Source organism: Orussus abietinus, unplaced genomic scaffold (assembly GCF_000612105.2).
Source record: "Orussus abietinus isolate OABI.00-Male unplaced genomic scaffold, Oabi_2.0 scaffold15, whole genome shotgun sequence".
NCBI lineage: Eukaryota > Metazoa > Arthropoda > Insecta > Hymenoptera > Orussidae > Orussus > Orussus abietinus.
The window spans coordinates 1258141-1272032 of record NW_019396010.1 but is presented as its reverse complement, the minus strand read 5'-3'; the positions used below and the strand labels follow the sequence as shown (position 1 = coordinate 1272032).

General features: G+C 48.0%; 3 protein-coding genes across 5 annotated transcripts; 1 reads left to right on the top strand and 2 right to left on the bottom strand.

The window, feature by feature from the left end:
• Nucleotides 1-47: 47 nt before the first annotated feature.
• Nucleotides 48-662, bottom strand: LOC105696381 (chromosome transmission fidelity protein 8 homolog). The gene is made up of 2 exons (XM_012418803.1): nt 489-662; nt 48-416 (listed from the first exon to the last, which is right to left on the bottom strand). Exons 1-2 carry the CDS (start codon nt 506-508, stop codon nt 68-70), a joined length of 369 nt encoding a protein of 122 aa, XP_012274226.1. The 5' UTR covers nt 509-662; the 3' UTR covers nt 48-67.
• A 296-nt stretch (nt 663-958) lies between these two features.
• On the top strand, nt 959-13641 carry LOC105696562 (U3 small nucleolar RNA-associated protein 4 homolog). 3 transcript variants are annotated; one of them, XR_001103729.2, is made up of 5 exons: nt 959-1145; nt 1234-2773; nt 3359-3661; nt 3767-3992; nt 13507-13641. XR_001103729.2 is itself a non-coding variant. In XM_012419132.1 (5 exons), the coding sequence occupies exons 1-5, from the start codon at nt 1042-1044 to the stop codon at nt 3881-3883; spliced, it is 1614 nt and encodes a 537-aa protein (XP_012274555.1). In that variant the 5' UTR covers nt 959-1041; the 3' UTR covers nt 3884-4184. The 3 variants fall into 3 exon arrangements, 2 of the variants coding, with proteins under 2 accessions (XP_012274555.1, XP_012274554.1); XM_012419132.1 differs by lacking the exon at nt 13507-13641 and having other exon boundaries at nt 1234-1481; nt 1932-2773; nt 3767-4184; XM_012419131.1 differs by lacking the exon at nt 13507-13641 and having other exon boundaries at nt 3767-4184.
• Nucleotides 4268-5522, bottom strand: LOC105696563. Its single transcript, XM_012419133.1, has 3 exons — nt 5320-5522; nt 4790-4874; nt 4268-4710 (listed from the first exon to the last, which is right to left on the bottom strand). Exons 1-3 carry the CDS (start codon nt 5472-5474, stop codon nt 4435-4437), a joined length of 516 nt encoding a protein of 171 aa, XP_012274556.1. The 5' UTR covers nt 5475-5522; the 3' UTR covers nt 4268-4434.
• Nucleotides 13642-13892: the final 251 nt, after the last annotated feature.

Genomic DNA, 13892 nt, shown 5'->3' with positions numbered 1-13892 from the left:
TTTAGTGCAATTGTATCTTATGTGGTAGTTGTGTAAAAACTTTTGTGGCAGTATATCTTTGTTAAATTTAAACAGGTTTTGGTACATTGGTAACAATGGGTTTTGGTCGCCCTTTAAACACTAGTTTTTTTTTAACGACTGCTTTTATAACATATTCTGTTTTATAATCATCAGCTGGAAATTCTTCACTTATTGGATTACCATGTTTATCGTACCTACTCTTTTGCAATACTGCAATAGGTTTGTCCAATTTTATTTCTTTTCCATACAGGATATGGATACCAATTATAAGGACTGGTATTCCGGCCTTAGTAAAGTGAAGATCTCCAATAAATGTATTACTTGTAGAATCGATTGTAGCATTCTTTAGTTCTCCTTGTAATTCTATCATTGCCCATTCTGTCAATTGTCCGTCTCTAGGTGGGTTATTTATGACAATTATTTTTAGAACTATTTAAAAAGTGAGAGATCAATTAATTTGAACTAACCTCTTAACGGGAACAAACATTTCAAAGTTTCTAATGATTAAAAACCTATTGATGCAGATCTTTCTTAACTGTACAATATTAATGACTATCGTTACTTTCAAAAATTAGAGAACCTAAAAATCCCCAACAAACGGATAAAACAATTATGAAATGGTTTACAGAGTTTACCCGCGTTTTGTGAGTAATAAGGACGAACAAAAATCAGGTGAGTAGTATTTATCCATTTTAACCTGTACCTGATTGAAAAAATCAATTCTTTCTAATTTCCATGAAATTGTTAAAAGCATGGCATAAAATATTTAAATAATTTATTTTTATGGCATTGAGAATTACATTTTTATAATAATATCCGTTTCATTATTTTCATATACTTAGTTATAATGGCGGCCACTTGGAACAGCTCTGATTGGTTATTCAACTTTGGAAGAACGCACGAGTAACCTAATATTTCATAGACCGTGGTTGAGTCGCACGTGCTTGTTATCGTGGTTAGGTTGTAATCTCAAGCGAAGTTTAATTTGTGAAATTTAATAGATATGTCTTAACGCCAATCATGTCTACATGTAAGATTCATAATGTGAGATTTTATAATTTGGAACCAAGAGCGGCAACTTGCTTAACCTATGAACGCCGACATAAAAAACTGGCACTTTCGAGGTTAGTAAATCTTGTATACTTGTACGAAATGTGAACAATGCTGAAAGGCTAATTGATGTTTTGAATATTAAATTGCGGTTTTGTGTAGAAACGACAATTCGATCGAAATATGGAACGTGGCAAATGCTCCGTTTTTGGAAAACACCATACCTGGACATCCAGAAGGATGCGTCGAAACCGTTCTATGGGTTGGATCCAGACTATTTTCGACTGGGTTAAGCGGTATGATTATGGAATATGACTTAACGCAATTGGGTATTAAAGCCGAGACTGCGGTGACAGGAGGAGCGGCTTGGTGCATGAGTGTAAATAGAGAAAATACTCGTTTAGCCATTGGTACGGAGGATGGTTATATAAACACCTTTACTGTTACAAATGATTCCTTACTTTACGAGAGGATCTTTGATAAACAGAAAGGAAGAATATTATGTATCGAATGGGACAATACCGGTGAAATGATTTTCACTGGTTCTACCGACACTGTAAGAGTATGGAATGCAATTACCGGTCATGCAATTCATAAGATGATCACGTCTAGAAAAGAAGGAAAGAAAGAGACAATAATCTGGTGCTTGGCGGTGACCGATGACAACCTCATAGTTTCGGGAGATTCCCGGGGTATTTTGTCATTTTGGGATCCCCATATGGGAACTTTAATCGAAGCCCATGAAAGTCATTCCGCGGATATACTTGCTATTGCAATGTCTCGCGAAACTAATATGGTGTATTGCGCTGGCGTGGATCCAGTAGTGCGAACTTTTTCTAGGGTACTTCTTAAATCCACAGGAAAGGCACATTGGGTAAAAGGAATCGAAAGGAGACTTCATACTCATGACGTTAGAGCTTTAGTGGAAGCTAATGGAAAGTTGTACTCTGCTGGAGTAGATGGGTATTTGGCTCAGTCGAGCTACCCTCCAAAAATGCTTGTGAAATATCCCCCATTATTACAACCACCGTGTGTGACCGTTTGTAAAAAGTCGAGGTGCATTTTGTTGAGATATACAAACTATTTAGAATTATGGAAATTGGCGTCTACAAGTAAAACGTCACAGAACTCCTCCCATGTTCAAACGACGCATTGGCTCGGAGAAGAGCCAATAAAATTGCTTCAACTAAAAACGAAAGGTGACGAGCCTATAATTTCCTGTGCAATTAATAAAGACTCTAAAACAATCGTGTACTCAACCGACACTCATGTTAGAGTTTTCAATTTTGACGTAATCGATGGTGACGCTCAATTGGCTAGGAATGACATCGACTTAACTTTGCCCAGGGTGCAGAAAATGTTGTTCAGCCCAAACGGAAAGCTCTTTGTGGCCATTAATAACGATGGAAATGGGAACACGATAGTTTTCTTCCGAGTTGAGAAGAAACTTCTCTGGCTAGCAGGCTCCGTTCGTACTCCAAAAGATTCCATGGATAATATCGGCTTGATGTGTTTTTCACCCGACAGTGGCTACTTACTCTGTGCCGACCAACGAAGTCGTATCGTTGTATATAAAATTGACAGAGAACTTTCCACAGAATCTATCCAATCGTGGTATTTACCAAAATACAACTGTGCACCAACTGCGATAGCTGTCCAAAAGAGCACCCTGAACTTGGTCATCGTTTACTCCGATCACAAGGTGAGACGATAGGAACTATTCCTATTAAATCATAGAAATGCGTTCTTCCAATATTTTTCTTTTGGTTAAAAATGTTACAACCTCGAAGGCCCTGTAAATGTTTTCGACGTTTTCTACAGAAGCAGTAATCCAATTCATCTTCAGTTATATTTCACGCCGTAAAAGGGTACATCTCGGTAATGACCCTGGTAGTAAAGAACCGCAATATCTGTCCCTGTTGCAGCTTCAATCTGCGCTGTCTCGAGGGTAAAGATGCCGTTTCGAATTAATATCTTATTTTTAAGGTTCGCAAAGCTTTTACCTTACTATTAAAAACTATAAAGCCGGATGCTTTATAGCGGCGCTGCAGTAGGATTAAATTTTCTTTATTTATGGCGGTTAGTCGTTAAAAAAATATTAAGCCTTAATTCCGTAGAGAATTGAGGTTTACGACTGCGGCGTCAATGCCCCCTAAGATTTCTTGTCTCAATTCGTCCCGTGATCTAGTAAACGGTATTACTGCTTCTGTAGGTAAAAAGAATTCCGTTCGCCCTGAAGCTCTCATTTTCGGCTCGTATAAAATTCCCTTTTACGCTCTATTTACAGATCCTCGAGTATAACATCCCGAAGAGGCAGTTCACCGAATTTTCCAACAACCTCGAGAGTCGTTTACCGCATCAGTGGCTCGCTCGGCCATTTCCAGTCACCAATGTTACTTTCGATCCGAACAACGAGAACGTAATTATTTTACACGATGACACAACCGTTTACGTCATTGACAAGAACAAAAGTCTTCCGAGGAACGAAGCTAAAATCCCGAAGCTCGAAAACGGCGAATCTACGGAAGATAGCAGTTCGGGTTCTTATTCCCAGTCCCAGCACGCTTTTCATATGGCGAAGAAGTACAAGGTGAAGTAACTTAATGACGTATGAAGAATTACAAAAAAAATTTTAAATGGCAAATTATATCCTAATGGTGCAAGAGTAATGTTTTCTAATTGTTTGCATATGTAGCACCTGGTGCACCTGGCGTGGCTGAACGACAGCGAAATGGTGGCGGTGGAAGTGGATCCTACTTCTTTAATCGAAAAATTACCTCCGACGCTCAAGCAAAAGTATTATGGCATGTAATTCATGAAGGACTCCTGATGAAGATGATAGTTCCGACAAACCATGTTCCTTTGTCTGCAGTTTAATGGATAAGATTCCCCCGTACCTTGCATATCTACCGAGGAAACAGGTAACATATACCTGAACATTTACGGCTCGACTGAAAGAACGCAAATAGCTCTTTCCCAACCATTGTCGGTACTTTTCTCACATTTGATAAGATATAATTGAGGGGATTAGAAGGTGATCTTACGGCATTATCAACGATCTCTGATTCTTACCGATTTTAAACGTAAATATAAGGAGCATTCTGAAACTTCAACGGGACTTGAGAAATAATTTGATGGAAGAAATTCCATTATTTAATTATACATGTCGTACCACAAAGACAAAAATTTATGCCACTGGACGAACCACACTTTTTACATACTGAAGGGGATTATGAATCAATTAGATGCGCTTTTCTTAGTCGATTCGAATGATTCTTCTGGTACAGATGACCCCGTCTAAATTCGAGGCATCGAGTTCATCGAATGAGTCCTTTTTAGCATTCCTCCGTGGCGTTCATCCTTTCATCCAAGGGAAATAAACTTCTGTTGGGTAACGCGGAACTCGCCGGACTCTAGAGGAGGTTCTATGGTGTGTCTTGGAGATACGTACATGGGTCCGGCGAATTCCAACCAGCGATCTTTCCACGCCGATCTCCAACCAACGTCGGACGAACTAGTGGTAGGAAATGGCGGGGATTCTTTAATTATAATCGGCGACTTCTTCACCGGGTCCTTCGGTAAGTGAGGCGCAAACGTGTCCACCGGAAGTCCAGCTTTAGCGCACTCCTCGGCTAGCACCTGGAACAAACCTTGATAGTACATCGCGTGTAATTTCTGTAATCGATAAGCAATCGTTAATTCCAATTATCGTTCTCACCTTCTGAAAGACTTTCCCTGATAGGTGTCCATACTCCTGGTTCCAACCGATCGCCGCCTTCCACTCGAGACGATTCACCTCCTTCCTGTGGTCCGGAAAGGAGCAGAAGGTTCTTACGTTGCATATAGTTAGTACAATAGTACAAATAAATAGTACAATATCCTTGCACGTTCAGAAATTAAACGTGACACGGTAGTTAAATGTTGGATATCGATTTAATACGGCGAGACGATTTATTCAATATATCAAGGTTTGTTGTTGGAAGGTGCTCGCACAAAAGGGCGTCTTCTCGTCGGGGAACAAGGTCGATCAATTGTTCCTGGCGAGGTCTGCGTAACTGGACCTGGTTTTTCTCCAGGGACCTGGAAACGTTTGCGCACCGGCTCTCTTCCATCTCGTTCCATTTCGCGCAGCCGAAGAGAGGGAGAAGCGGCGCTCTATTGTTTATTTATTAATCCCTTACGTAAGGGAATGAGACGGAGGAGAATGGCTTGCCGACGGTTTCGGTGGAGTACTCGGGGATCACCTACCGTATATTGTCGAGATTGAACGGGGCCCCGGAGGTTTCGAATCTCTTCTCGAAAATCGGACGACCGGTCTTCCCGCGGCCGTGACAACGCTCCTTCTCCGAGGTCTCTCCGGGCTTCGATCTCGGAGGGTCTCTCTTCTTCGAGGCGGCGCTCATCCTTTTGTACCTTCTAACCCGAGACGAGGTCTCTCGGCGACTCGTTGCTTGCCGTCCAAGCAACGTTTGTTCGATAGTCTAGGCCCCGAGCGAGTACTCATGGGGGGACGACCTCGACCCGGTATACCCTAAAGCTATATGTCAATACGAGTACTCTATCGACTCGAGTTATCGAAATTCGAAATAATCACAAGGACAAATTCGAGTCGACCCTCGGGGTGAAAATGTGAAAAATGCCCGGGCCTCCAGGAAATAAACCGGCGATATAGTCACGAACAGGTCGCGGAAGGCGCGTCCACGCGAGAGCGAGCGAGACGAGGCGAGGCGGCGGACGGGGCGCGAGAGGAGGACGGAGATGGAGTAAGACGCCGGATGGGAAAGAGAGGCACGAAGAGGGCTAGGAGGGTGGCCGTCGGGGGTGAACGCAGGGCGCCGAGATTACGACTAATCTGCCCTCGAGACCGCTCGGAAGCGTAGTTTCTGTAAGTTACGTCGCTTAAACCTTCCACCCCTCCGATCTCTTCCGGCGAGTCGGCCCTTTCCGGGAGGAGCCCTCCCGCGCACCTTTACCGGCATTTCCGGCCCTCGGACTAACGAGCGCGATCCGCCCGAATATCCGAGGGTGCACCAATCGCTCGTTTCGAGGTCACCGTAAAAAAAACCACCGTCGAACCTGGAGGTCCACGATGGGACGCTAATTTACGGATTGCGCGAGGGTGGCTCGAGTTTTATGGGGTTTTTCAAAAGCCACCCCGAATTTTTTGGCCGAGAGGGGATACGGTGGAGGAGGTTCTCGCGTTCGGGCGAGCTCGAGCCACCTCTCGGGACCGTCGGCGAGAATTCCGGGGGTGGCGGGGGCCGGGCGAAAAAGCCACGCAGGGGGGAAGCCGGTCCCGCTGGTCGGGGGCGCTGTAAATTACTAGCGGAGCGCCAAACCGCTACGGTCTCTTCTCTATAGCGCGAGGGTGTCTAGACGTATAGATAATGCCGAGTTTGTGCGAGAGGCAGACGCGAGCTAGACGGTCCCTGGTTGAACCAGCCAGCCAACCAGCCAACCGGGCTAGGCTAGACACATCGACCACGCTCTCTCCGCCTCCCTCTACCTCCTTCCGTTCGGCCGCCCGTCTCTCTTCTTCCTCCCTCTCGCCCTGCAGCCGGCCGACCCTCTCTCTCGCCCCCGTTGGCCTTGCGCGCATAGAGAGATGCAAATCCCCGGTTGCGGAGCCCGCGACGACGCCGACGCGCCTCGAGACGTCGCCTTCACCTGACACCCTCGCGACCCCGACGCTTCCCGGACCTCCCCCGGGACGCTTCTTCGACCTCTTCCCCCTTTTCCGCTCTTCTCGGTACACCCTCTGTACCCCGCGACTTTGAAGTCGCCGGTTTGAGAATATCTCCCACTTTGATTTTCACCTTTTTAATAATTTTAACATTTCTTATACCTCGCACCGGTACATCGTAACCGAGGGATATTCTTTAGAAATTGCACATTTATATTATAAGTTTATAGACAATTGTTTAGGGTCAGGGGGTCGATACCTGGGAATTTCACGCCGCATGTTTCTTCGCTTGTACAAGAGATATGGGGTACCGAGGATTATCTCGTTATTAAAAATGGAGTCGAAAAGTCCTGGGGAATTTCATTTTTGTCTACAGAGCTCGCCGTAACGATTCAGGGAAACATAGCCAACCGGGGGCGCCGACGAGGGGAGAGACGTGGGGTAATTTTTCAATTAATTCTTACGGTCGAACCGTGCAAGGGGGAAAGGATATGTACGGGAGTCTTAGTATCCATTTTTAATGAGGATGGCGATGCATAGACTATCTAGGAACTATCTAGGAACTATCTAGGAATTATCTCTCTCTTTGCGACGTCTCGTGGGGCACTTCGAACCGTAGAGTTTCGACCATTGATCTTCTTCGGAGCGGAAGGGGATAGCGAGTCGACATCTCGCAGGACGCTGCTAGGTGCTGCATTGTGCAAGTGGTGCTGCACGATGGTGCATAGCGCTGCATGGCGCTGCATGGTGCTAGTGGATGCAGCGTCGCTCATCGCCCTAGCTTTGTGTCGGCGATGTCGGTAACGGGGCGCGCCGGCCTATCCGGGCATAATCAATCATTCTATCCCGCAGGAGAGACCGGCGGACCGCGGCACGTACGTCACGGGGCGGGTTTAACGCGCGAAGTATAACGCCGCCGGTAATTGGCGTTTCTATTTTTACCGGCAGTCCGGGGAACGGACCTAGGGCCGGCGGGAAACGCGGAGGGACGTTTATCAGAGAGAGAGAGAGCTATTATGAGGGATTAAGGGGATCGCCATAGCCCTAGACTTTTAATCGGCCGACTGCGATGCATTAATCCCCCGTTAAATAATACCCCAGTTAACGGTGCCATTAAACCCGCCGGACGGTCGGTACGGTAGGCCGCGAGTTTATCCATACGCGGAACGAGATGACTTTTTCCCGGGATTTTTCTACCCCGAATCAAACGCTTGCAGTTTTAATGCACCCTTATACCCGATTCGCGGACACTTGGGAAGGGCGATTACCCCCGTGGGATCCTTTCGAGTTGTTCTTTCTTTTTCATCTTCAAGTAATAGTTATTACACACGGTATGTCATGGTAAGACGTGGAAGGAATGCAGGTCGAAGGGCGAAATTCTTATTTTTTTTAATTATCACTAGGTGCACTCATGATTGCGTGCCGAAAATCGGAAGGGGTGGCCACGAATCCGAAAGAAATTGCCGAACCGGGAGGGGAGGGGCGGAGTGCCGGTAGTTCCCACCCCCACCACCGGCGGCGCCCCGGCGTCCCGGGCGGCGAGGTCGTCTAGCCCTCGTCTGGCCTAGCCGGGGCGTTTTTGTTTTGTCTAGCCGGCCGCCATGTTTGATGCACCGCCGACCGGGACGACCTATCGCGAGCGGTTGCACTCCACGCGTGCACGAGTGGCTGAAGAGAGAGTTCCACTTCCCTTTTTCTTCCTACAAGAAGGTGAAACGATATAGAAGACGCACATAGACGCGACTCTTGGAATTCCAACACCCAAGCGTAATGATAAGACTGGCTCCGTGTCCCGTGAATAACTTTAATATATCACCGGAGGATATAAAATAGAACGGACACTCCAGGTGTGTACAAAGGGTCGTAAATGATAACCCGATAAGAATCTGTGGAAATTTACTGGTGTTTCATGTACAAAGGCGTAGGGACAAAAAACATAATCAGGGATTCGACGATGCATAAATAGGTGTATTTACCGTATCAGGGGATTTTGAATGAAATGCGACGTTACGTCGTAATTCTCTTTATTCCTGACACCGAATGTGATGTCACAGGGACGATATAATTTTAAGGAATTTTTTGTGACGTCGAAAACAACTCGGGTGGTTTAATTTCCATGGACATCTTTGGCGCGGTATTTAGTCGTTAGTTTTAATGAAATGGTGGCAATAATGCAAATCGAATAGATGTAGAAAATTATGCGCATTTATGGGGGAACTGGAACTATTTCGTATTCGCAGCCGCTTGGCGACTGTTACGTTAGCCCTGGAGGGTTTTTCTCTCCGGGTGCCCGGTTGCACCTATGCACGTTGCACCTGTATGCAGGTGCACCTGTATGCACGTTGCACCTATGCACGTGCGCCTGTATGCACGTTGCACCTGTATGCAGGTGCATCTGTATTTGCGAGCCCAGAGGCGAGAGGGACCAGACCCCGCCCCCGCCCCGGTCCCCTGCCGCCACCCTGGCTGGTGGAACAACTTTTCTCGAACTCCCGTAAATAAGTCGGAACGAAGTTCCCCGAGCGGCACGCCCCGAGAAAATCGAGAATCGACCTTCCCGCCTTATCGATCGAACGCGATGCGAGGGACCGGATGTCCGGGACCCTCGCTGGGTTACCGGAGGTCGAAATCGGCGGTATCCGTTCGGCGTCGTTAAAAAATAAAACCACCCTAGTAGCATGGAATAATTTAGAAATATTTCTTTTAAAAATATTTAAAATCAAGTTTCACACGTTTTGCTCCCATAACGAGATAGCGGGACGGAAATATTAGTCGTGAAGCAAAAAATGTATTTTCATTAGGTTCGTAAGTGAAAAAATATAATTTCTCTATATGGTTTGGAAATTATTGAAACTAAACGTGTCATTGGGATTTTCAAGAGATATTTCAAATATCTACGAGAAATCTTGAAAAATCTGTCGCTTGAGATATTTAGCAGATATTACGAAGAAGTATTTAGAAATTATTCTATGCTAGTAGGGTAACAGTAATTTAGGGTAGGCGATACTTCCAGTACTTTCGGTGGTAGTTTTTACCCCTTTTCCATCGGCATGGCCACTTGTCGGCGAATTCGGTCGAAATTGACCTCCTGGAGGGTGTTACGTGCGTAAGGGCGCTTTGCTGCCCTTCGAGGACGGGATATTCCGAGAAATAGAGACTGTCGGGGGTGCGTGGGCGAGCGAGACGGACGGGGCCCTGGAAAGTGGCCGGACTGCGTAATTGTTTAATTAGAATTTGAGCCGGATTAGTCAGGCGATGGCGTTTCGACTTTATTACCCAGCGGAATTGCGGGGCCCAGGGTCCTGCGGGAAGGACACCCACCGGAAGACATCTTTCTCCTCGTTGACCGTAACGCGCGGCGCCAGATTCCGCCATGTTGGAAACCGCCAGACGCTCGTAATTCCTCGCTTCCGATTGAGTAGCCATACACGTGTAACATGGTTCGCTGCCGCCGCTTCTGCCCAAGCCTGCCGTAGAAATTTCAACCGTACTGGGAAAAGGAAGTCCCTGTATGGGGCAACGATCCCTCCCGGAGGTGCGCCGATCGATCGGCATCGAACCGGCCGATCGTTTCGGATCCCCGGTCGTTTCGATGCTCCTCGAGTTCTCGGATCGCTTAACACTGTTTCTACCTAAAGGTGTCAGAAGGCACCTTTTAAAATTTTAACTTGAAATTCCTTTCAGTTTAATAATTTTTTTTTTCTCAATTAATGTTTCGAGTTTACGTATAATAATTGTTGAATTTATTTACCGCAACGAAGCTGTTTGAAAGCTCTATTTTTCATTTTCAACGTTAATGGCGGAATTCTCCTCGAGGGAGGTCTCCATACGTTTCTGTACCTCCACCCTGGACGTTTGACCCGTAACGAGGTTAAAGCCATTGTTACTTAACGGTGTCCAACCCTTCTTCTAGGGGTCGATTTTCGAAGCGGAGTCAAAGCTCCCCGGGGGGTCTCCTGGTGGATGCGAGAGGGAATCCCTGATGGACCTTGCAGCGTATCCCGGGGATCCCCTTTTCGCTCTCGGGGGTCTGCTCGACGCGGAGCGTCCCGACGACTCGCGGGCGGTCCTGGCTAATTAGATCGGCAGGGGTGCGTCGCCGCGAGATTTCGCAAGGGCGACCCGGGGGTGCAATATCTCCCGGCACCGGCGAGGACACCCGGGTCGGGCATTCGATTACTCGGAGGACACCTCCACGAGAACTCGGCCCCCGTCTTGCGCGGACGAGGATACCGAGTTCTCGAGGTTCATGCGTTCGTTTAATTCCACGTCCCAAGGGCGGGAATGGAGGACGCAGAAGAGGCTTAAGGGCTTACCTCTTAGCCTCGAGGGACGCGAATCGACCGCCCTCGACTTCCACTTCGGCCTTGCATTCGATATGCACCGAGAAAAATCGATGCCAATTTGCACTGATTTTGTACCCACCTCACAACTGACGTTAAGAAACAACGAATTGCAATGGAAATAAGTGTACTGACCCTTAAGGGGTTACATGACATCTGTCATAGGCGAAATTCAAGAATTCTTCTTCACAACTAGAATGCATTTTTTGTGATGACAATGAATGCATTTTTTGTGATGACAATGAAAATAAGCGTACAGACCCTTAAGGGGTTACATGACATCTGTCATAGGGGAAATTCAAGAATTCTTCTTCACAACTAGAATGCATTTTTTAACCGAAAATAGAGCGTGATTTCATGGTACAATTATTGAACTCAATATGTAATTTCTATGTCGAGGTATATTTAAATATTGGCGAGGTACAGCAATTTTCTGAAAAAAAAAAGAGAAACTTCAGAGGACGATTTCCACCCCTAAGGGACGCGGTATACGTACCGATTTCCATATTTGCATGTCTCCCGAGGGTTTTGACATGGTAACGTGCGAAATGATTGTATTTCTTGAAAACGGACGGGGATATGCGCGCGGTAGATGGCGATCGGCGAAATCTGGGTGGAAACGAGATCACCGGCCCCCGGGGGCTCGTTCCGTCCTTTTCCGCCTCGATTTGTCCGCCCTTCTCGGAAACACCCGCGACGGACCGCGGGTCACCGCGTCGCGACGCCGGCGGGCGGCATTTTAATGGCCGACGGCCGCAGGGGCGCGAAACCGGCGGCGAAATCAAATCGACCCCCCCGGCGGCCGCGCCGGCCGCAATGCCGTGCCCGGGTCATGCATATTCACGCGTGGCGTCCGTGCCTGCGGAATTAAGCGGCCGAGGATTATAAAGAGAGGCCGCGAGGGTGATTCCTTCCTTTTCCAGGCCCTCTTTATTTGCTCTCCGCGGTTTCGTTTAACGGCCCCGCGCCCCTTCGACGGGGACCCCTTCTGCGTGAATCACGCCCGTGAATCACCCGCCGCTCGAGATGGACTACGAAACTCCTTGCATCGCGACCTGACCGTATGTCACGTGGTGCGAGTAAAAAATTCATTTCCACGTTTAGCGCCCTTGTATCGGGTCTTGGGGTCCGGGTTGTCCTCGCATGCTTTCTTTCGATACGCGAAAGAAATACAAGTGGCGTTAATTAAATAGGAGGATAAAAAGGACCGTTTTTTGGTCCTTTTTATTTTATACGGAACGCGGTACACGGGGACAAACGGTCGAGGTGGGGTTATAAAAACCGGGGAGTACTTTCTCGCGAGGTCTTGCATCGGGTACCTCGAAGTGTAGCGAATCTAACGCAAGTACGAGGAAAGTGCACTCTTTTGTGACCCCGCGGAACGGTTTGTAGAGGACTAACCGCGGTGGGATAAAAAGAGAGGAGAGCGCACTTCATGGTGGCGTCTCGTCGAGGCTTCGAGGAGGAAGAAAAAAGAAAAGAAAAGGAAGAAAATGTAAATAAGCCCGCGAAAAGGGCCTCGCCGCCTCGGGGGGCGGAAATTCAAAACGTGGGTGGATTCCGGTCGATCACCTGGCATCATGGAAATTTTTTCGGGGCGGTGCTCGAGACGCACTCTCGAGGGCGTTCGGGACGCGCCCACTGAAGGAGTCGACACTTCCAGGCGAAATGCAAGCTCGAAAGCCCGGAGTTTGGAGGATCCGCGGGTCGGGCCGATCTCTCCTTTCAGCCCCGTAACAACCCCGTAACCACCCCGAAACTCCTCGGCCCTCCAGACGGTAACGGAGCCCCGGACATCCCGGAATCCTCCCGAAGGACGAGTCCGCGGGCGAATTATTCACCCCGTGGCCGGGGATCGGACAAAATTCCCAGCCCAGCGGAGAACCCTTCCCGATCGAAAGGCCGGACGGGAATTGAATTGAAACTCCCCTCGGGAACGTCCTATTCCTTGCCCCCGTTCGCACGGGGGAGGATTTCCCTGGACGTGTAAACGGAAAGGCTTCGTCATTACGCACACCATTATCCGCATTGCGGATTTACCGCGGCACCTAGTGCCACTCACCGTGGCCAAGAAACTGAAATACGCTGACGAGCAAAATGGCCCCCGGTTCGTTCTTCAAAGCCCGGGGACGCGACGAGGATTAAACCCTAAGATCGCTTTGAAACGTCGCTTTCGAGAGGGCGAGGGGGAAATGACCAGGGCAGGGGAGGGCGTAGAGACTTTATTGACTTTGTTACATTTATCGGGATATGGGTCTTGTAGGTGTATACCCCTCGTTGTTGTGTTTCGCCCCGGGTCTGCCTTAACCCCTTAACGCGCAGATTTGTTGAAAAAAAAAAAACGGCAAAAAATCAATTTTTTTTATATAATATAATTGCATAGCATATATATATATATATAATTTTCAGAGGTCATACTCGCGTCCGTTGATCCGGAATTTCCTCCGTGGTGTCTTCTTCTGGACGGGTTTCTTCCACCTTTACTTCCTCTTCGCCGACGCAGTAGACGCTCCTCCTTCCCTCTGCCAGGTGGAGGTCGCGACGCACGCAGGAAACGTCCCGAAAATGGCGCGTCACGAGCGTCGGACTCCCTCTGCCTCTCCCCCGGGAAGGCGATATCCTTAGGCGGGCCCGAGGCGCGCAGTTTCGTATGCGAAAAGGGGAAACAATGGCGCAAGTCGCACGCACGAGCGCCCGGGAAATTGCATCGCATGCACGAGACGGACGCGAGGACTGTCCGGCCAAAGGCACCCTCCGAGTCCGACTCGATTACCTCCTTCCGGTCGACCGGGGTT

Excerpts from the sequence above, each read along its gene's own strand:
- LOC105696381 (XM_012418803.1), bottom strand. The coding sequence starts at position 508 with ATGTTTGTTCCCGTTAAGAG. Across the intron at positions 417-488 it reads ATGTTTGTTCCCGTTAAGAG|AGACGGACAATTGACAGAAT; the intron begins GTTAGTTCAAAT and ends TAACCCACCTAG.
- LOC105696562 (XM_012419131.1), top strand. The coding sequence starts at position 1,042 with ATGTCTACATGTAAGATTCATAATGTGAGATTTTATAATTTGGAACCA. Across the intron at positions 1,146-1,233 it reads AAAAAACTGGCACTTTCGAG|AAACGACAATTCGATCGAAA; the intron begins GTTAGTAAATCT and ends GGTTTTGTGTAG. Across the intron at positions 2,774-3,358 it reads TCGTTTACTCCGATCACAAG|ATCCTCGAGTATAACATCCC; the intron begins GTGAGACGATAG and ends CTCTATTTACAG.
- LOC105696563 (XM_012419133.1), bottom strand. The coding sequence starts at position 5,474 with ATGAGCGCCGCCTCGAAGAAGAGAGACCCTCCGAGATCGAAGCCCGGA. Across the intron at positions 4,875-5,319 it reads TTCAATCTCGACAATATACG|GAAGGAGGTGAATCGTCTCG; the intron begins GTAGGTGATCCC and ends TCCGGACCACAG. Across the intron at positions 4,711-4,789 it reads CAGGGAAAGTCTTTCAGAAG|GTGCTAGCCGAGGAGTGCGC; the intron begins GTGAGAACGATA and ends GGTTTGTTCCAG.